Source organism: Pectinophora gossypiella, chromosome 18 (assembly GCF_024362695.1).
Source record: "Pectinophora gossypiella chromosome 18, ilPecGoss1.1, whole genome shotgun sequence".
In the NCBI taxonomy this organism is placed as follows: domain Eukaryota; kingdom Metazoa; phylum Arthropoda; class Insecta; order Lepidoptera; family Gelechiidae; genus Pectinophora; species Pectinophora gossypiella.
Window position 1 is genome coordinate 14,139,988 of NC_065421.1, and position 23,484 is coordinate 14,163,471.

Sequence of the window (23,484 nt, forward strand, 5' to 3'; positions counted from 1 at the left end):
GTATGTATAAGCAAATCAAACTATTTGAAAATATTCATCCTTGATAAAATCCGAAATCCTTGATCACTCTATACGGAGAACGGGTGGCGTGCAAGCGTCATGGGTTCGAATTTCGGATCGGGCACTTAACCTTAGAATTTCACTTTATAAGTTTAAATTCACACGTGGTGGAGTTTATATATTTCCCCTGCCTACCCCTTTGAGACGTCATGCGATACAGACGCGATGTTATGTTAATATATTTATAAATAAACTTTATATTTCTAATGGATTGGGCGAGTTATAAGCATACTTACATATAAACAGACTTTTATACGTGCTACTGGTCGACACAGGCCTCCCCTCAATTAACTGGTGGGTGAAGAAGTCGTAAATAAGCATATCAATTCCAAATATTATTACTTACATAATATTATTATCCTACGCTTTTTTTTAAAGGAAGTAATTACTGCTTATATCTTAGTAAATATTATACATTTTAATCTCTGAATAATAATTTTACTTTTAGATATTACTTAAATATAATAAGTATTTCTTGTTTGAAGTAAAAAATATCTTTTGAATTTATTTTAATTTTTCTATGAATATTTCTTTAAATTAATATCTAAAAAAAACTGTCTTTATTCATTACATGTAAATATTTTCAGGTGTTCTTTATTTAGAATAAATCTCTATGTATTTTGTATTTAAAATATAATTAATGTAACATTATAAAAAGCACTTTATTATAGTACATATAAAAAAAAAGATTATTAAAGATAGCAGTCAACTTTGATAATTTTCCGACCTAGAGAACCCTTCAATTTTATTTTCAAGATGGCGTTCACCAAAAATTCTGTATCATGCGTGTCAGTCTGCCATAAAAATATTCCATGACAGTCGTACGTATGCACGACATACGTGTACCATCGCTGGGCCTGCATTAGTGATGTGATAGATGTATATACTAACATTATGTCGCACGATATCCAAAAACGAGTATTCCAGCGACCTTGATCAGTAAACCAAAGGCGATAGCTCGAATAGACTAGTTTCCAACTACTCGAATCAGTTACTTACTAAACGTCAAAAAAAAAATGTATGAAAAAGCATACTGTGATGTCATAGCGAAAAGAAAAACGCGATAAAAAGTAGAAAATTTTTAAATGTTTTTCTTTACTCCTTCGGAACTCTTTATTATTATTTTTACTTTTGCTCTTCGAGACTTTGTATAAACAGGTAAGGGTTTTTATTATGTAGTTTATGTACTCGTAAGTGTATCCATCTTTGGGTATTTTATTTTTATATGTACAAGTATTACTATCCTGCACTATCCCGCTATATTACTTTCTACTTCTCTTTTATGCAATAAAGTATTTGTTACGTTATGTTATGTACCCTGGCTACGATTACACTCATGAGCAAATGAGTCGATGTCGCTATAGAAATTTCGTCTCGATATCGGACTCGTCCCATCCCTAGCTCTAACCTTTACCTAGTTAAGGGTAAACTTTTTTCCAACTGGCAACAATAACTAACACGCTGTGTTGCCATGTTTCTTGCTATAATTCATTATTTACATTGTTTAAATGTCGGCGCTTATGTTACTTTGGGATTTTAATGGACGTGTTTTTTTAACATTTGTTCTGTAATTTTAAAGTGATTTAGGGATTAACATTGTTTACTTTTTGTTGGTTGCTATGAGAATGGTTATTATTAAAGTTGTTTGGGGAATAATTAGAGTAATTTGTGTAATTAGAGTGACTGAAGGGGAAATAATTAAGGTATTTTTGTGAATGACTTCGAATAATATATAAAAACAAATAAACAATAAGGTGATTTACCACGACAAAGCAATTCAGGTATAGAAAGCAATATTGACAATTGTGCATGTACAATTAAAAGCACAATGACAACAAATGTCAAAAGGTAAATAATTATCAGTTTCTTTTTAGAATTAATTGCTTTAATGTTGCCTTTTTAGACCCGCAAAACGCAGGGGATTTCTGGGGGGTTAAAAAAGCCACATCAAAGCAATTTACCTAAAAAAGCAATATTGCTATTTGACATTTGTTTGCACTTACTTTTATGTGCGCAAATTTTAATGTCAAATTACAATATCGCTTTTTTAGATGAATTGCTTCGATGTGGCCTTTTTAATCCCCCTGTGCTTTCTGTTCATTCCGGTAGCTTTTTAAAACAATTTATTTATTAAAATCACAATAACATAGAATAGCATCACGCCTGTATACCAGAAATTGGTAGGCAGAGGTTACTGTACTATTGCCACGATGCCAGCAACTAAAAAATGGTGGACTTTTTTTTCCGTGTTATTTATTTATTTCCAGAACATAATACATATAATAATAAAATATATTTTCATAGTAAAAATTGTTCTCAAAAACTCGTTAGATGCCACGACGCCATGATGCCAGCAACTTACTACGCATGCCAGCAACTAATAAGTCAATCACTTATTAGTTGCTGGCATCATGGCAGCAACTAATAAGTGATTGACTTCTTTTTTCCTTGTTATTTGTTTATTTCCAGAACATAATTATTGTAAGATAACATATGCGTATTGCATTAAGTTTTCAAACTTTTATCGAAAAAAAAAAAAGAAATAATTACCGCTTCGTTCCATGCAAGTAACCCACCACGATTAGGCCATCTATGTAGCAGCTAGGAAAATAAAAGAAAAAAAGGAAATCTCTCCATTGTCTATGATCCAAATACGAATTCAAAATCGAATTTAGTATTCTAGAGTTCGAGCCAGGATTCGAACACGTTTTTCTTCTTTTTAAATAAGAAAAAAAATGAGTTCGCTCTTGACCCGATTCTTCCACGAGGTAAAGAAGGGGTTGACGGTGGAGCGAGCTTACCCAGAAGATGCCTATTCACCCGTGACTATAAGGACCCCAGGTTACTTTTTTTTGTTTTTTTTTGCCGTGACTTATTGTAGATTTGCGGCAGATGGCATTAACTACTTGGCCGGACAAATGGGGAGCGCTGAAGGCTCTCACCCAGTACAACGTTTAAGACAAAACAGCCCGAGGGTGCCCAGTTGGGCGCGAACCTCGGCTCAGGGCGTCGTCTGAGATGAAAAATATTTGAAAGAATTAATCGACCCTAGTGGGTCGATAGCGATAAGCGCTGATTGAGGGAAATCGTCGACCACGCCGGCGGGGTCGGTATCGGGGTCCTGAAGTGTTTGGTGTCGCGAGCTGATTGGCTGCCTCTATGGCTACAGTAATCGGGTCGTCAGGATCGTATATTACGTCCTCCGGACGTCGATACTTTTCAGTACCGTCCCTAAGCGGAATGTATTTGGAAGCCGCAACTACCAGGGGATTTGGGTGGTGCGGAGCAGAATCGAAAAAAACTTTTGAAGCTAAACCCCAGGTTACAAGATGCAGGAAACACCGACGCCGGCAGCTCATTCCATGCCACAAAAGTAATAATAACTAAAAAAATAATAATATAAAATGTCTAGATTCGACTACTGTAGTCATTGCGTAACATCTTGTACGAATCAAATATAAACGGCTATAAAATTTTATTAGTGTTGAGGCCAGCTTCAATTTAGCCCCATAAAATGATATCGATTTAATATTTTTACCAGGAGAGTTAAGTTGCCCAAATCGAAGTATTTAATTCATCTAAGAAAGCAATATTGCTATTTGACATTTGTTTGCATTGCGCACTTACTTTTAGGTATATGCGCAAATGTCAAATTACAATAGTGCTTTCTTAGATGAATTGCTTTGATGTGGCCATTTTAGCTCCCAAGGTTTAATGAAGATTGAGATATTAACGCCAAAAATAAAAACAGCCTCCGTGGTCTAGTGGTTAGAGCGTTAGGCTCACGATCTGGAGGTCCGGGTTCGATTCCCGATGGGGACATTGTCGAAATCACTTTGTGAGACTGTCCTTTGGTAAGGACTTTTCAGGCTTGAATCACCTGTTTGTCCGAAAAAGTAAGATGATTCCTTTTTGATGAGTAAGGAGGGCACGTTAAGCCGTTGGTCCCGGCTATTAGCCGTAAAAACACCTCCACCAACCCGCAGTGGAGCAGCGTGGTGGAGTATGCTCCATACCCCCTCCGGTTGATTGAAGGGAGGCCTGTGCCCAGCAGTGGGACGTATATAGGCAGTTTATGTTATGTTATAATGTTGAACTGAAGTTGTTTAAGATGTTATAGACAGACAAGTAGAATTAAAAAGGCCACATCGATGCAATTCATCTAAAAAAGCAATATTCCTATTTGACATTTGTTTGCATTGCGCACTTACTTTTGTATACGCAAATGTCAAATTGCAATATTGCTTTTTTAGATGAATTGCATCGATGTTGCCTTTCTAAGCCCCAAGGTGGTGGTTAGAACCAAGTGGATTTATTGGCGATGAGGATTTTTGAAGGAGAAAAGTAATTGAGGGGAGAAGTAGATTTATGTTTGAAGTTACGAGTGATTTTATAGCGCTCTCTATGGGCTACGTAAATCTTAAGAAGTGCCTCTACATGCTTACATTATACATCTTACCACATACGGGGTATTGTGACAATGTAACGAATAATTTGAGAAATGATTCACACCATGATTCTGAGTTGATATTAAGTGGAATTTTCCGCAAATGTATGTACCAGAAAATATATAGAATTTTCCGAAAAGAAATTCCACTTGATATTTACTCAGAATAATGGTCTGAGTCACCCCCTTCAGTATTTTGTTACGATGTCTCTAACACATATATGTACTTCGTATTTGTACGGGGTGTAAGTAACATCGTAACGAATACTGAGGGGGTGATTCATATCATTGTTCTGAGTTAATATCAAGAGGAATTTTCCATAGCAAAAGTATAAAATTATGATGAAAAGAACACATAATATAATAAAATCAGTAATTTTGCGACAGAAAATTCCACTTGATATTTACTCAGAATCATGGTCTGAATCATCCCCCTCAGTATTCGTTACGATGTCACTTACAGCCTGTATACATATAGGAGAGCTCTAGATCATTTGTTCTTCTGTCGACAGGCTTGTGAGGTCAATGAAAAAAAAAGAAAAGACTGCGTAGTGTGCGAAACATGAAACTTCTTACTTTCGGACAATCAGGTAATTTGCCTTTTAAATTACGTCCTCGTTAGACAATAGACTAGTGCTGCTCAGAATAGGCAAAACTGAAAGTTGACTTAAGATAATATTTACAGCCATTTTGTGTGAGTGACCCACGATTATGTGCCTCATCATGTTCATCAATTTAAGAGCCACGCTCTTGTCGGTGTAGCATTTTCCATTCCAGTCTATCAAAGGCCAATTTTTTGACTTCCCTATAAGACACGACGTTAACCTTTTCTTTAATCTGTTCCATGTAAGCTCTTCTTGGTCTTTCCCTTCCTCTCTTTCCTTCTAGCATCCCTTTATGATTTTTTTTTTATGTTTTTATGTGCCTACCTATAATAATTATATAAACATAACATAAACAGCCTATAAACGTCCCACTGCTGGGCACAGGCCTCCGCTCAATCAACCGGGGGATATGGAGCATACTTCACCACGCTGCTCCACTACGGGTGGGTGGAGGTGTTTTTACGGCTATTAGCCAGGCCCAACGGCTTAGTGTGCCCCCGGAAGCACGGAAACATCTTACTTTTTCGGACAATCAGGTAACTCGAGGCTGAAAAGTCTTTACCAAACAAAGGTCAGTGAAAAAGTGATTTCGACAATGTCCCATCGGGAATCGAATTCAACCCTCCAGATCGTGAGCCTAACCCTCAATCACTGGACCGCAGAGGCCGATGTGTGAGAGACTTCACTAGGTATATTCGATTATGTACCTATATAATATACGAATTCAATACACTTTACTACACATTAAACCAGCATTATGACTGCACATAACGACGAAGAAGAATAAAATAATCATAAAACATCATAATGGTCCACACACTAGAATTCCATGTGTTGCAAGATCAAAATCTACGCACACGAACAGACTACTCCATGCCGTTGGTCCCAGTTACTATTTACTGATGCAAGTAAGTAGTCGTTACATGAGCCATGTCAGGGGCCTTTGGCGGCCCAATAATAACCCTGACACCAGGCTTGATGGGGTTGGTAATCTACATCACAACCCACACGATAGAAGGATGAATATCGAAATGTATTGACCAAATATAAAGGCAACCTTAGATCACACAGTATCACAAAACAACCAACTATAAATACCCGTTAATGGAAATACCAGTAATAGGCGTGTCCTATCTTTCAAACTATCGAAACAAGTAACAATGCCTACACCCTTAGAACCTACCAATTAAATCAAACTTAATCGATATAAATTCGATAAAATCGGCCCATCACTAGTCCACCTACGCAGGTTTTGATCGATCATTAGTGCTCTCCGTCTTGTTAATATAATAACATAGATTATATAAAGCGAGCCTCCTCACTATACGACGAAATTCATACGATATCGAAGCACGTGACGATCTGAGCATAGACCACATGACAACCTAGATAAATACTATATGACTTTGTTTCAACCGAGTATTAACCATTCAATCTAATATTAGAAAATTGTAAAATACTAAAAAGTACATTGTTTTAAGTTTACGCGGTTATTATCATAATTAAAACACATAATAACGGGCTCTTACCGCGTTTAAAGTAGGTATATGAGACTCCCGATATTTCGACGCTGTTGCAAGTGCCATGATCACGGGATGACTGATGAGATTGGAGTGGGTAGGTAGGTAGTCCTACTTTAAACGCGGTAAGAACCCCTTATTATGTGTTTTAATTACTAAAAAGTAGCTTCACAGTTAACAAGTGTTCTTTGATGATCCTAAATTGTCATCCGTGTCTTTGAATTCTGACACATACATACATACATAAACTCACGCCCGTAATCCCTAATGGGGTGGGCAGAGCCACAAGTAATCAAAGACAACTTGCAGCCACTGTTGATACGATACCTGAATACCTGATACTGATACTGTTGAATTCTGAATGAAATAATGAATTGGCTTGCTTCTCAAACGGGGAGCGCTTGTTCGATCCTAGTATCGGACTTACACCAATGAGTTGTTAATTTATTTTAAGTGTAGTTTTCACTAGCACAGCTGCCTCGACCATTACAAACGGCTCGCCACCTATCTCGTTGGTCAGGTTGGTCTAACAGAAAGCTTGATAAAATGTGGGGACTTAGTTCTTCTTGCGATGTATATATATATGTTATCAAAAATGGTGCACAATATCCAATCGCGTCGTGAGGATACTCCCTAAGTTACAAATCTCGTAATATTCGATTTGTATAGAAACGGCTTAAGTTACGCTGTTTAATTGAAAATTCTGTTTTGGGATATTTACGACTATGAGTGGCTAGACAATAATTTAAATATATAAGGGTTTTTGATTATAACAGAGTCTTGATTTCAGTGAAGTTGTATTGGTATAATAATGGAAGCGTGTTTTGTAAAAAAAAAAACAATTCGAAATTCGAAAACGAATTGAGAAACGCTTCCTGTTTTTGAAGTCAAAAATGATAAAGGATTTGCAAGATTTGTATAAGAGACATGTCTCTAAAACATAAGGTTTAGCGTAAATTACGTTCACTACTTGATGCTATTTTCTCACAATGATATTACCTAAGTACCAAACTACCTAAGTATATCTTAAGTCATCGTGATCTCCCTAGCGTTATCCCGTTTTATCGCTTCTCGGCCTTTTGGCTAAGATCAAAGTGTAGTTATCCCGTTTCTCACATTGCTAACCTAACCTCAAGATTTGCCAGGTCCGGTTTTTTATAGAAGCGACTGCCTATCTGACCTTCCAACCCGCGAAGGGAAAACCAGCCCAATACAGGTTATGTCACATACCCCCGAAACTAATTTCTCAATGGTTTTTATGCGGTTCTGGAAGTGGATAAAAGACATAGAACATGTTCAGGTTCTTGTCTTCCTGGACTTGTCGTAAAATCCGACAGATAGTTTGTGTCCTTTCTAACATGATGGACTAATGTTATAAGGTTATCACATACATTTTAGAAAATCGTATCAACAATGAAAGTTGTTTTTGATTACTTGTGGCTCTGCCCATCTCTTTAGGGATTACGGACGTGAGTATGTATTATTCCAGTATGTGGGTTACCTCCCAAACGAGCAGATGATCTTGATCAAACAGTTATCAGCATATGTTAACAAGAGGCCATCTACCCTTATAAATCCATCGAATAACAAGAAGAATGTATCAAGGTTCTTTACCTGGCTTATCCAAATCGCTAAGAAAGTCCTCAGTGTCGGTGTAGGCCGTGGTGTGGCCCAAGGCAGCCAGCACCGCCACCCAGGTCCACACTCGTGGCCCCGGGCCATAAGTCCGCCTCATTTCTGGGGCCTCACTTCATCACATACACAACACTCACTCACTGCACTCGCTTTCACTTTTTGATGGTGTTACCTGTAAAGAAAAAGTATTATTGTTAGATTGATTTCTAGATTTCTAACTGATTTGAAATTAAGAATATGTAGTAATAACATAACAAAATGGGTAGGTAGAAGAGTATAGTACATATTATTAAATTCCATTCTTCGCCAGCTATGTTTAAGTGCCATGTAATAAGGAACGAAAAAATAAGAAAAAGATAAGCTAGTAAGATAGGCTACATAAGCCATCAAGCGTCCTAGTTGTCGCACCATCTCTTTCCAGGTCTACCATGACGCCTGCACCTTCCATGAGGCACCCAATGCGTGACGATCCGTGCCCACCACTCATGGTGCATGCGACGAACATGTCCAGCTCAATCCCACTTACATCTGGCGGCTTTACGTCTCACACCAGCGATTCCAGGTTTTGTACGAAGAGATTTCGGACTCGATCAATTCGTTTGACACCTAACAAACTACGCTCAACCGCTCTTTGGCAATTCAATAAACGACAACAATTCATAGAAAAACAATTAATAAAACTAAAGTTACTACCTGACCGTTATCCATTTTGTGGCTAAAATGAAGCCTTATGTGCTATTCGGGACTCTCCAAGGGAGCTTTTTAAAGAAATAAATATACTGACGGTCGCAAGTCAATATATTTGTGAAAACATTACGCATGGACGAGTACGCAAAAATGTATCTATCCTTCCGAGAAAAGGATATTTACAATACAAGGAATAAAAGTTATGGATACGTTTTTACAATAAAATACCAGACATTGAAATTTTCAGAAAATAAATTTAAAGTTCATGTGAAGCTTATTTTATGTAAAAATGCTTATTATAAGATTAATGATAAATTAAATGATAAAAATGCCCGGTAATAAATATATGTTTATCTAGTTATTAAATAACTTGTAATGTATACGTACATTGATTTAAAAGACGTGTTACTGTTACAATTTCTTGACATTTCTTCTCCTCAGACATAACACCTTGCGAAATGACGTAGATTCAAAATGTTACATTGACCTTCCAAAAGTTTATCCATGATAATTACGTTGAATAAATGATTCTGTTTCCGGATTTTTATGAAATTGTCGTAATGTGCATTAGACGAAAAACATAAGAAATTTCATTAAAAAAATAGATTTTAAATGTTCGCTTAAGTATTATTTTATGTTTTAATAATATTTCAAACATTCTTAATTCAAATACTTTTACCTCGAATCCGAACTCAAGAATTATATCGTTTCTTAATTCAAAAACAAGACAGGCACATTTCCAAAAAAAATAAATTCATTACCAGTCCCCGTCGGTACAAAAACACAACGTGAGATAGAACGTAACAAAATGTACCTTTTATCTCTGAAAATGATCTGTCCGTTCCATCTTCTGCACTGTATAAAATGCTAGCGATCTGCGTTGGACATCCTGACGAGGGGTACACCCGTTTCAACAGTAGAGGCACGTAGAATACAAATTACCCGTCGCCTGTACACAGTATGGACAGTACTTGTATTAGCTGAAACTAATTTTCTAGGTATTATGACTCATCTTTATGTTTTGGCTCGATTTTGCAAAACTGAACATCGATTATATTATCATCTGCATCGACTTGAGTTGGTTCCATTATACACGGCGCGGCTCCCCTATCACATTGGTCTAAAAGAAAGCTCAGGTGAAGCGTAGGTACTCAGTTCATCTTGCGTTCTTTCCTTCATTTAGTTATTCCTTAAAAACGAAAATAGACACAATCAAGGTGTACAGTTATTTGTGATGGCTCTGTAAGTATGTATGACAAGGTTATGAATACATATTTTATATGTCTTTCTCTTTCTTTCTCTGTCTCCAAAGCCTAAGCATAGAATGAGGAATAATACTGCGTATAGAACAGCAACTCTCCGCTCCCCACTAGTGTCTGAGCTAGGTTTACCTCACCCCCTCGAACATAGTTTAGACTTGAATCGTGTGGCGTCAGACTTCACACACACAGACACGCGTGTACGATAACGTCAATGTGTGGTGTCTGTGTAAAAGGAGGTTGTTTGTATGAAGTGTCCGGGGGGTGGCCTTAGCTTAGAAAAAAAACACATGCAATAACATTGTTACTGCATAGATTACAATGTTATTGTAATCGAATAAAATGTACGAAATTGACATTTATCTAATTCGATTTACGGTGTCGTCTGCAATTTGACTAAGGCCTGAAGGTCCAAATAGACAGAACAACAAAGGATTTAAATGTCATAATCCAATCTAAATGAAGGAAAGTTGGATTTAAGCGTTTCGACACGTTTCGGCTTCCAAGGTGTTTTGCATTGAAAGCGGCGGCCGAGTTCGTCCCTTGTCAGACAGATGACACCTTAGTCAAGGAAATAAGAACAAAGTTTCTACATAAACAGCCTATATACGTCCCACTGCTGGGCACAGGCCTCCCCTCAATCAACCAGAGGGGGTATGGAGCATACTCCACCACGCTGCTCCATTGCGGGTTGGTGGAAGTGTTTTTACGGCTAATAGCCGGGACCAACGGCTTAACGTGCCCTCCGAAGCACGGAATCATCTTACTTTTGCGGACAATCAGGTGATTCAAGCCTACCAAACAAAGGACAAAGGACAGTCTCACAAAGTGATTTTGACAATTTCCCTATCGAAAATCGAACTCGGAATTCCAGATCGTGAGCCTAACGCTCTAACTACGAAACCACGGAGGCTGTTAAAGAGAGATAAAATAGTTCGAATTGTAATACCGCTCATCACTCGTCTTTGACCTTGACCCTTTATAATACAGTTCATCTGGCGTCTCTAACATCTATAAGTTCCTCAACTAGGTCGCTCTAGACAAGTGGGTCAACATAATCTTCACTATAACCCCGACATTCATAAAACATGTATACCTACATTACATTCACACGCCCGCTCATAACCCTAACTAAACATAGTCAACTTGCCGCCACTTTTGAAGTAACACATCGCACATAACAACGCAACATCACGACTACATTCCAATTGGGGTAGTCAAAGGTATCCTCCTCAAGATCATCTAAATACCCAGGCCTCACCAAGCTTTCTGTTAGACCAACGTGATAGGCGGTGAGCCGTATCGCCGTCTATAATGGTCGAGACATCTGTGTTAGTGAAAACTGTGTAAGTGTTAGTAACTTTTGAAGTAAAGACAAATTCAATAAGTATTATAATTATTATAGCACATTTTATTATAAACATTTAAATATTTACCATTTTAAAAGATCATGGTAAAGTCTTGATACAGATGAGTATAAGCTAACGGCCTCCGTGGTCCAGTGGTTAAGCGTTGGGCTCTCGATCCGGAGGTCCCGGGTTCGAATTGTCTATTTTTTGATATTTTTTTGGTATTTTGTGATATGTCCCCCGGTGGGGACATATCACAAAAATCACTTTGTGATCCCTAGTTTGGTTAGGACATTACAGGCTGATCACCTGATTGTCCAAAAAAGTAAGATGATCCGTGCTTCGGAAGGCACGTTAAGCCGTTGGTCCCGGTTACTACTTACTGATGTAAGTAAGTAGTCGTTACATGAGCCATATCAGAGGCCTTTGGCGGCTCAGTAATAACCCTGAGACCAGGGTTGAAGAGGTTGGTATTCCACTTCACAACCCACACGATAAGAAGAAGAAGTATAAGCTCACGACTATAATATATTCCCAATATACGACTGTATTTTCTAGAAGGATGTACATTGGCCAAATTTGTTAGACCAACGAGATGGGTGGTGAGCCGTATCGCCGTATGTAATAGCCGAACTGTGTTAGTGAGAACCGTTGATCGTGTTCTAATGTTTTTAATCACTCCCAGCCCAGCATAGAATCTTAAAAAAAAACATATTTTATCATAAAATATAAGACCTTGTAAAACGCGGCAGAATATTAACCAGACTTAATGCAGTTGCAAAAACTTCATTTGTATTCAAGGGGTCGGTTTGTGAATTTTCCACCTCGAGAAAGGGTAAACAACCAGTTGGGCATGAATGATAACTGAATAATAATTTGAATTACATTATATTCAAAATAACGTATTTTCGAGAATGAATCCGTGATAGTCCTGTTCTTAGAATGCGCATCGTAGTGTAACGGGTTCGACTTCCGGCTTGGACTCTTACGGCCTTACAAATAAACCTGGTGTAACCCTTGCCCAGGGATACGGGTGAAGACCTCAACGGTTGCAGAGGCGAAGATGGGAGCCATCTGTACGGCAATGCAGGACGGAAGGGGCAAGTCACAGGGACTGTAACCTAGAACCTCAGCAGTAACTGTCAGTACTATTCAGAGGCGGAGGACAGGAGTCCTAGTATGGCTTTGTAATAGACTACTCTGGGCGCCATCCCACTTGCGTCAGACAGAAACCGCTGCCCTATTTTTCCCTAAAAAGTAGCATGGAAAATGCTGCACCGACAACAGCGTGGCTCTTAAATTGATGATGATGATGACATGACTAACGTTACGACTACATACTTACATCAGTAAGTAGTAACCGGGACCAACGGCTTAACGTGCCTTCCGAAGCACGGATAATCTTACTTTCGGAGAATCAGGTGATCAGCCTGTAATGTCCTTACCAAACTAGGGATCACAAAGTAATTTTTGTGGTATGTCCCCACCGGGATTCGAACCCAGGACCTAAGGATCGTGAGCCCAACGCTCAACCACTGGACCACTAAGGACGAATATCAAGTGGAAGTTTATTACTAGTTTATTACTGTATTAAAATTTACGATTAAAAATGCATATTTATTATGTTACCAACTGTGTAAAGATACTTTTTCAGTTTCAGTGTGTGCATGTCTTAAAATCATATTCAAATTCAAATTCAAAAATATCCTTATTCAGTGTGTTACCACATGAATCGTCGTAACCTCTGAATCGCCATTTTTTACATAACGAACATCTCATCCGCCTAAAACTACTGCAGCTTCTCACAACCTGTATAGCCGGGGAAAAGAAGCTGCAAGAAAAACCTCGGCACATAATAACTCTCTCACGAGTTCCTAACGTCGACCTACAATTCCGTCCCTAAAACTGCACAAAACCCAATCTGCATCCTAGCAGGTATTACCCCCCCCCCCCCCCCTTTCAGTCTCTCTTCCACTTTACCACCTCATTTTATGGATGTTCGCCATCCATATTCATCGGATGGCCATTCTAATGAGTTATTGCGCACATTTTCACTTATATTAAACTTGGAGCGAACGTTTTAGTATGTGCATTTTGTTTTGCATAAGTACCGGCCACGTAGATAATGTTGTTTCTGTAATCTGCATAGTTATTGGTCGTAATTGGTAGTAATCTGTGGTGATAAGATGGATAGGCTGGCCTGTGTACCTACGTCTGGTATAGCTGGTAAGACGCGAAGATTCGTATACAGAAAACTCATCGATGAAACTTGATTTATTTATTTTAATCGTCAAATTAAATACCTAAACGAAAAGAGTACAAATTGCGGCCTTATTGCTAATTATCAATCTCTTCCAGGCAACCTTTGTGTATAGTATTATATATTCTTAAAATTTACTAGAGAAATACTAAGCCATACATACTATAAAAACCATAAATAGAAAATTTGCCATCCTTTTTACCCCCTTAGGGGTTGAATTTCACTAAATCTCGTTTTAGTGAGCACCTACGTCCTAAAAGGAACCCCAATACAAAATTCGAGACTCCTAGAACTTGCAGTTTTTGAGATTTTGTGACGAGTGAGTCAGTCAGTCAGCGACTTTTCGATTTTATATGCCTTTTCGCTTAAAGGGATAAGACCGCCATTTGCCACATATCTAGTTAAGTCTCTTTTGTAACTATTTTTGTGCAATAACGCAGTTGAGTATATTTGTACTGGTACCTAATAGTAACTAACTAACTATAATAGTAATATATATATAATAATGTAGAAATCCAATTTTATATTACAACTAATAAGACCAGCCTTTGACGCAAGTTTGCGTCTAATTTGCCAGTCTATCAGACTTTGATATGTTGCTCTGTATAGAGCCTGAAATAGGCTTACAATCAGCTCGTCGACAGAGACCCGATTCGTTTGTTCAGTGAACTTTAATACGGCTTTTGAGTACTGGGTTATGTAAGCTAAGCTGTTTTAGGCCTTTATAGATGCCAAAATTACGTAATATACCGTAGAGGTACCAATCAGTTCGCGACAACAAACACATCAGGACCCCGATAGCGCCTACCCCTATAATTACTACTACTTCGCATGATTCCGGGAATTCGTGCACACTTGGTAACGTCAGAGGAGATTGCCTTGGCATAGACAGGGAGAGGCAAAACGCCGGCGACGAAGCCGTGGCGTGGTGTCCCGCCCCAGAAAGGGGAGAAGGGAAGTCCAGGGGACAGGACAAGAAATTGTAGGGTGTCAAAAAGTGCGGGCGGGAAAGAGCCCCGAGCAAGTACCACTCGAATCACCCGTGATTCCTTTAGGTCCGTATGACCGAAAGGTTGGTAGGACCATGGGAAGGTGGTGGGTTATGCCCCTATAACTACGTAAACGGACAGCCCTAGGACACCCTAACGTGTAGTCAATGTGCTCGCGCGTTTATTAACAAAGCTGGCTACTGCCTGTAAGAAGGCACGTTTGAGAGCAGACCAACATAGCTTCTAATCCTAAGAAATGCGTTACCTACCATGAGAAACAGTAGTCGCTGTAGTAGAAATCGGCTAGGTGAGATACCTATGTATACAAAGTGTTAGTGATGTCGTAACGGAAAAAAATAGAACATAAATTTAATTTGACTATACTAAAAGTGATGGTAGGTGTTTTCTTGTTGTCGCAAATGTTGAAACAGTAGGACTAGGGCCCTGTGCTGGGAGGTTTTCTGGCCACGTCTATCCCTCAGCGTTACAGATTCCGATGTGGTAGTAGTTTTACAGCTAGTTACATAATATGTAATTTGGTTTTTGACGTTCAAAAAGCGCTAACTTTGTAGGCCAACTTTGAAAAATAAATATTTTTGAATTTTGATTTTTTGAATTTTGTTAAATTATCATTTTGAGTCAGCTTAAGACATCGTATCAACAGTGGCTGCAAGTTGTCTTTGATTACTTGTGGCTCTGCCCACCCAATTAGGGATAACGGGCGTGAGTTTATGTATGTGTATGTATCATTTTGAGTTTTTACTACGCCACAATGTAAATCGAACAACGCGAACAGCGGCTAAGACCTACTTACCTACCTACGCGCTACGTTACACGTGATACGACTTTGATACCTGGGTAGGTAGTTTAAAGGAGTTTTCGTTCTCGTTTTTATTTATTTTTATTAACATGCTTAGTGGTTGAACGTTTAAAAATAGTAGATTTGTGGAAGTAGATGGCCACGAGTTTGCACGCACGGGACTAGTTACCAAAATGTAAATTATTAAAAACACTCATCATCACCAGCCCATTAACGTCCCCATTGCTGGGGCACGGGCCTTCCCTATGGATGGATAGGGAGATCGGGCCTTAAACCATCACGCGGGCCCAGTGCGGATTGATAGTTATTAACGACTGCTAATGCAGCCGGGACCAACGGCTTAACGTGCCTTCCGAAGCACGGAGGAGCTCGAGATGAAAACTTTTTTTTTGTGGTCACCCATCCTATGACCGCCCTTTGCGAAAGTTGCTTAACTTCAACAATCGCAGACCGAGCGCGTTTACTGCTGCGCCGCCACCGAGCTCCTCCTCTACTCCTCCTCATTAAAAGCACTACTCTACCTTAATTGTTATTCCTTCGGAATAAGTAGTTACCCTAGAACAAGCGTCACGTATGCGACATCGCGTCTCTTCCGCGGTAGGTGTCACACGCACTCACAAACACAACACAAGCTCTTTAACATCAGTGAGTATCTCCATAACCATACTACTCGTTTAAAATAAAACGAACACAAAACACTCACAAACACGAAAAAAATATTCTCGAAATACAGGGTGTTAGTGACATCGTAACGAATACTTAGAGGGATGATTCAGATCATGATTCTGAGTTAATATCAAGTGGAATTTTCCGTCGCAAAATTCATGTAATTTTTTTAGTTTTTTTTAAATTATTTTCAATTCTATACTTTTGCGATGGAAAATTCCACTTGATATTAACTCAGAATAATCAGCTGAATCATCCCTCTCAGTATTCGTTACGATGTCACTTACACCCCATACAAGTACATACAGTAGCCATACAAGTAGGTATGGGTGTTAGTGACACTGTAATGAATACTGAAGGGGATGATTCAGACCATGATTCTGAGTCGATATCAAGTGGAATTTCCTGCCGGAGAAGTCATGAAAATTTTAGAGCTTATTTAAATTATTTTCCGTTCCATACTTTTGCGACGGAAAATTCCACTTGATATCAACTCAGAATTATGGCCTGAATCATCCCTCAAAGTTTTCGTTACGATGTCACTAACACCCTGTATATCGCGCGATTCACAGTTAGCATCCGACTGAGCGGAACTACGTAAGTGCAGCGGCGGCGTTAGCGCATAGTGTCAAACGATTGATGAATGTGGAGAAAACAGGAGAAGTGTGTCCGGATCGAAGCAAATGGAATTCCTTAGTATCTGCTTACCCCCGTGGGATATGGGCGAGAGTTTATGTATGTATGTAAATGACAAATCACCATAACGGCCTCCGTGGTCCAGTAGATGAGCGTTGGGCTCACGATACGGGGGTCCCGGGTTCGAATCCCGGTGGGAACATATCACTAAAATCACTTTGGTTAGGACATTACAGGCTGATTACCTGATTGTCCAAAAAGTAACATGATCCATGCTTCGGAAGGCGCGTTAAGCCGTTGGTCCCGGTTACTACTCACTGATGTAAGTAAGTAGTCGTTACATCAGCCATGTCAGGGGCCTTTGGCGGCTCAATAGTAACCCTGACACCAGGGTTGATGAGGTTGGTTCTCCACCTCACAACCCACACGATAGAAGAAGACAAATCACCATGTTTATTCCGAACACCAACGAAGTAATTATCTGATGGACATCAATTTGTCATCTTTTGATTACTTATAATTTTCTTATAAACGATTCAAATTCCATTTAATAGCTCCAAAGCTGCGTACAATAACATCGTCAGATACATAATGTATGAACATAAACAGCTGTCTTCGTTAAAATCAAAATGGGAATAATTTCCACACGCCGTTGTAAACGATGAATGTGGAAATTTTTACGTAAATTAGCAATTAATAAAAGATGACGATAACTTCGAATTCTATAAAAAAACACATACATACATAAACTAACTCACGCCCGTAGTCCATAGTGAGGTGGGCAGAGATACAAATAATCACAGACAACTTACAGCCACTGTTGATACAAACTCCTAAAGATGGATGTGATGAACCTTACGGTGACAAGGGATCAGCCTATCGTCCAAAACACAAACACAGGTTCATATACAATTTTATAAATAAGTTCTATTAACCTATTAATTGGGTAGTTACCGATAATCCGTCCCTTTACTTTCCATCGGGTAAGAAAATGACAGGTATAACTTAAAATAAAATTAGGAGGTGGCAGCAGGAATCGGGTTGTATACATCTTAGGATATCGTATGAACATTGGCTGCAAATCTTTAATTACTTGTGGCTCAGCCCACTCCATTAACGAGCACAGGCGTGAGTATTAAATATATATACAGGATCTTAGTGACATCGTAACGAATACTGAGGGGGATACGGGGGGGGGGCATGATTCTGAGTTAATATCAAGTGGAAATTTCCGTCGCAAAATTAATAAATAATATTATATATAGGTATATTTAGAAAATAATTTCTATACTTCTGCGACGGAAAATTCCACTTGATATTAACTAAGAACAGTATCGAAATATCGGGATGCCTCATATCCCCATTTAAACGCGGTAAGAACCCGTTATTATGTGCTTTAATTATTAACTAAGAATATTATAATATCAGTTTTTGTTACGATATCACTTACACCCTGTACCAGTACATACAAATAAGTAGCCATACAAGTAGATAGGGTCTTAGTGACATCGTAACAAATACTCAGGGGGATGATTCAGACCATGATTCTGAGTGGATATCAAGTGGAATTTCCTTTCGGAAAATTCATAAAAAAATGTAGTGTTTTTAAAATTATTTTTAGTTTTATACTTTTGCGACGGAAAATTCCACTTGATATCAACTTAGAATCATGGCTTGAATTATTCCTCAAAGTTTTCGTTACGATGTTACTAAGACCCTGTATTTGTTGGGTGATATAGATAAAACAACAGACAGCAGCAGTTTCTTTCGTATTTATGCGAGTGAACTAAAGTGAATATCTCATTTGAATAGAATAGAATAGAATAGAAAAAGTTTATTATAAAAGGACGCCACACACAAAAAAAAGTCAACAACATCATATCAAATTTCCACTAAAACAATTACAAAAAAGCAAGACGGATGTTTGTCGAAATGACCATAAGGTGGTGGTGGACGTCCTGAGATAAAAGGGCCTCACTCAGCACAAGTCGCGGCGTGAACCACGACGCTGGTATTATGTGGACCCTGTTAGGTGATTTGCCGGACCCTAGTCCAGTTTATACCATAGTGTAAATTCCTTATTAAGAGAAAACCACATCGGTTACACCGTGAGAACAGACTGGTTTACTATGGTTCATATTTAAAACGACATCGTAAATAAAAAGTTTACTACCGGTCGATTTTAGATTTACAATCCAGCTGTTATGTAAAGATCGAAAATGTAACTTTTTCATATTCAAATGTGAGAATAATTTGTGGCATTTATAGTGCACTAGCGACCCGCCCCGGCTTCCGGTGCAATGCTGAGGAAAAAATGAAATTATTTACGACATCACATTAAAAACCTCAAAAATAACAGTATTTCTCCACTATTTAATGGATGTTATTATACATATAAACCTTCCTCTTGAATCACTCTATGTATTTAAGAAAACCGCATCAAAATCTGTTGCGTAATTTTAAAGATTTAAGCGTACATAGGGATATAGGGACAAAAAAAGCACTTTGTTTTATACTATGTAGTGATGTTACATTGACCGCAACTTATTTTGATACTTTATACAGACAGAATTAATCTCACGCCAGTAAATTTTCGGTTTCAGTAGGCAGACCCAAGTACAGCTACATTTGGTAGCCGACCAAACGCAGATAGGTCAGCCCACAAATCAAAATAGCAGGTCTAAAAAATAAAGTAAAATTCACCTCCTTTTATCTTTGCCTGAGTGCGAAACATGAATTTGAAAACAATTTCGAAAATATTAGTATAGAACTTCGCTGGATTTAAACATTAGTCAAGTTTAGACTTCCAAACTCATCAGAACAAATCTTAATAGAAATATGAATTTCTAGATACAAACAAACCTGACATAAATAACATATTTTTAAAAGTTTAATGGAAAACACTAAAATAATCTTTACTCCAGAATATTAAAATTCCAAAGAAGAAACCCCACTTGAATTGAAAAACAAGGAAAGTTTTCATTCGTTTCATATTCAGTTTATAATGAGCGAAAATATTCCCATTCCGAGCACAACTCGAGCGAAAGAGAGTGTTCACAAAAAGACACATAGGATCCTTTGTAAATGTAAAGCTAGTAGAATGGTATGTTACGAACGACTTTACACAAGGAATGTCTTATGGAGTTGTAAATATGAACTATTTATTAAATTTATCATGAGGCATTCTATTCTTTCGATGCACCCGTAACTCATTGGCTGAGAAAATTAAATTGACGGGGCTGCATATCGACTGTCGATTAAGGTTTTAGCTAAACAATCACCTAGTGTTGAACGAAAAGGTTTCTAAAAGTAGCACCGGGACTTGCGCAAACGAGGTTGACAGTCAGGCATCTGTCGGATGAACTCGTGTTTTAAGCTTTTTGGCGGAAACGACTTGGTTGCTTTCTTCATTGAATAATCTAAATAATTATTACGAAGTGGTGTTTTGTGGTTAATAATCACATTAAGTTAGTCGGAAAATATTCGCGATAGTGTTATTGTACAATACAATACAAATACACTTTATTGCACTAAAATAAAAAGAATAATTACAAAAAGACTCTATTATTGTATTTTTATTGTAGCGGAATATTCAATAAACAAAGTGTACTTATCTAATTTCGCTTCGTGCCAAGAAGCCGATTCATAACTCGAATGTTTATGCGGACTTTTGAGTTAATTCGTTTGGGGTTCGGAGTAGGAGACTCCTCCAAGGGGGTTTAGGTTATTCATCATTCATCGTCATTACGTTTCATCATTTCATTTAAGTATCATCACGAAAAAAAAATTACACAAGACTTGGCTGTATGGTCATATCCCTTTGCCTTGACCATAAACTTAGAATTGCAAACAAAGAGTTTCTAGGTTTTATCCTCAATGAGGATAAAAAAAACACTGTTGAGTGTTCCTAGATTTTGTCAGTTTTCCATACTATCCAGCTAAAAAATTCGTGATAAATTGCTATAAAATGTGGCACAACGTGGAGTGTATCCCGTCTGAAGGATGAATTGCGAAAAAGAAAAGCAGCCAGTTGGAAAAAGGCAGTGTTGATCGAAAATTAGTTATTCTAAGTTTTCTTCTTGCCGATCTTTAGGGAATTTAACACTATGATTTTGGAGTTAAACGCTGCGCAAAGGGTTATATGGTAAAAATATATATACATTCAGATGTGTCTACGAGATCCACTGCGGCCACAGACCTCTAACCTACAATATTAAGAATGTTATGCGCGTTTTCTAAAACTACGTCGCATTACCCAACCCAATAAACCGGGTCTGTCAAATCTTCAGGTTAGGTAAGCGGACCCCGTGAAAAACGGGATAACGCTAGAGAGATCATGATGAGTTATATACAATCCTTGACACTAAAGTGCGTACACGCTGCGGTCACCGCCGACAAAATTCAGTTCAACAACTTGACATAGACCAGTATCTCTCCGCCCTGCACCAATTCGTATCGGACGCCGAGCTAGATTTACCTCACCCCCTCTAGGTTTTATTCTAGTTTAAATGACTGTAAGCCGCTAAGAAGTAAGAAGGAACGCCTGTCTGTCTCACTCGCACGTACGCTTTAGTCTTATCTTATCTGATTTAGCCTATTCGATCCCACTGCTGGACAAAGGCCTCCACTTGATTTTTCCACTCCTTTCGGCTTTGCGCGATCTCCGGCCAATCCCTTCTATAAGCATTGAGGTCGTCACAGCAACTTTTACGCGGTCTTGCTCGACTTCTATGCCCGCCTTGAGGTATCCAGTGAGTAACGACCCGTGCCCATCGCTCTGGATGCATCCGACAATCGTGTCCGGCCCAGTCCCACTTCAGTTTGGCGGACTTTTTCCCTACTTCAGCGACGCTTTAAAGTAATAATGAGATTTTAGTATAGAATGTCCGGGACGTGACATAGACAAGATTTTGTTGTCGAGATGTATGGACACCACCTGTACGCTGTTAGACATCAAAAAACCAGCACATATAACAAGTAACATAGCTGTACATATCAGAAGCCACTCCACAAAATCAAACATCTCGAGTCGACTGAATTTATCCAAGCATCGGCAAGTCAACAATGTTTGTTTTTAATACAACTTCATCGCTTATCAAAACAGCTATATAAACTCAAACACCGGTTGCAACTTTACAACATATAATAACATAATATACGTACTTACTTAAAGCGTGGGTGATTCTTGTTAATGACCCGTTCCGTTGTCACAATCACGAAAAAGCAATCAGAAACAAAATGGCTACCATTATCAGCTGTTAAATTTACGGTCTACCAAATGATATGCGAACAGATGTTAAACTTGTTTGGTTAGAAAATATTCGGATGTGTAAACCTTTGGTGGAAATTGGGTAATGTTGAAGAAAGTGTAATATATATAGATAGAGATATTATTGGTCATGATAACCTTTTGTCTTTTTTCCATTAGATAGGTACTTTCGTTAATCTGCATTGGACTGGCTCTGCTTTCGAGGTTGGAAGGTCAGACAGGGAGTCACTTCTGTAAAAAAAAACCTCTGAACACAGGATAACGCTAGGAGATGATGACGTAGTTTGGTAAAATTTGAAGGGTTCTTGAGGTCATAGAGTGACACCAATGTAGCTGTTTAAAACTAGAGACCAATACTACTAGTAGTAGTAATAGTGACTTTTACAGCGAAAATAGTGACTATTCTTAGAAACGTCGTTAGTATATTAGTTAGTTTATGAAGAGTGATTATTATGAACAAAAATAATATGGACAAATTATTATGAACTTCAATAATAGAGAAAAAAAAACTGAACAAAAAGGTATCCCTCGATATAGATATGCAGTTATTGTATATACCCTGAGTGACGAATTAAAACTGTTTTTCCTTCTATGTGCGGTGCAACAGCAAATATCTTTCAAGGCAAATCAACAATCGGTAGTTCAAAAAAAATACCTTATCCAATTGGACTATGTAAACCGAACAAATTAACAATAGCTTGAGGCCTGCGACAGCGATAACAATCCCTATTATCATTGGCCAAATTAGGTCTCCGGCCAATGTTTGGATTCCAATTATATTCCGAATTTGCGCTGGTGGTTATTAATAGCGACTATTAGATAGGTCGATCTGAATTAGAAATTGTATCGTTGTGCTATGATTTGTGTTTTGGAACTGATGCGGGTGATAGGATTGGCATTGAAGTGAGAACTCTACAAACTCTTAATCTCATCAATGGTAATGACATTGATATTATATAACGTACCAACGTATACATCACTACATATTTAAGAGTGTAGCAATATTGATACTTTTAAGCTCGAACAGAGATAGAAAATAATACAGCATGTTATTAAAAAAACAAACATAATTTCTGCCCTCTTACCTATATCACAGTTGGAAAGTCGAATCCACAACACCTGGCGTAAGGGTATTATTGAGACACCGGAATAATTTGATGAAGTGGAGTATGACAAGTAATGATTGAAAGTGTGATTTACAGTCTGAGTCCGAGGAGTCCGAGGCTATAAAAGTAAGCCAAGTTTTAAGGAGACGAGCAGGCGCCTTGTAAATAGATGCCCC

General features: G+C 38.3%; 1 protein-coding gene across 1 annotated transcript in view; it reads right to left on the bottom strand.

Annotated features, from left to right (window-relative positions):
- The window catches only part of LOC126374852 (hemicentin-1-like), a 423,187-nt gene that overhangs the window by 232,499 nt on the left and 167,204 nt on the right, over window positions 1-23,484 (bottom strand). Inside the window, exon 4 of the mRNA XM_050021604.1 lies at window positions 8,247-8,439. Within this exon, the coding sequence (XP_049877561.1) occupies window positions 8,247-8,367 (121 nt within the window). The 5' untranslated portion in view covers window positions 8,368-8,439. The remainder of the gene's footprint in view (window positions 1-8,246; window positions 8,440-23,484) is intronic.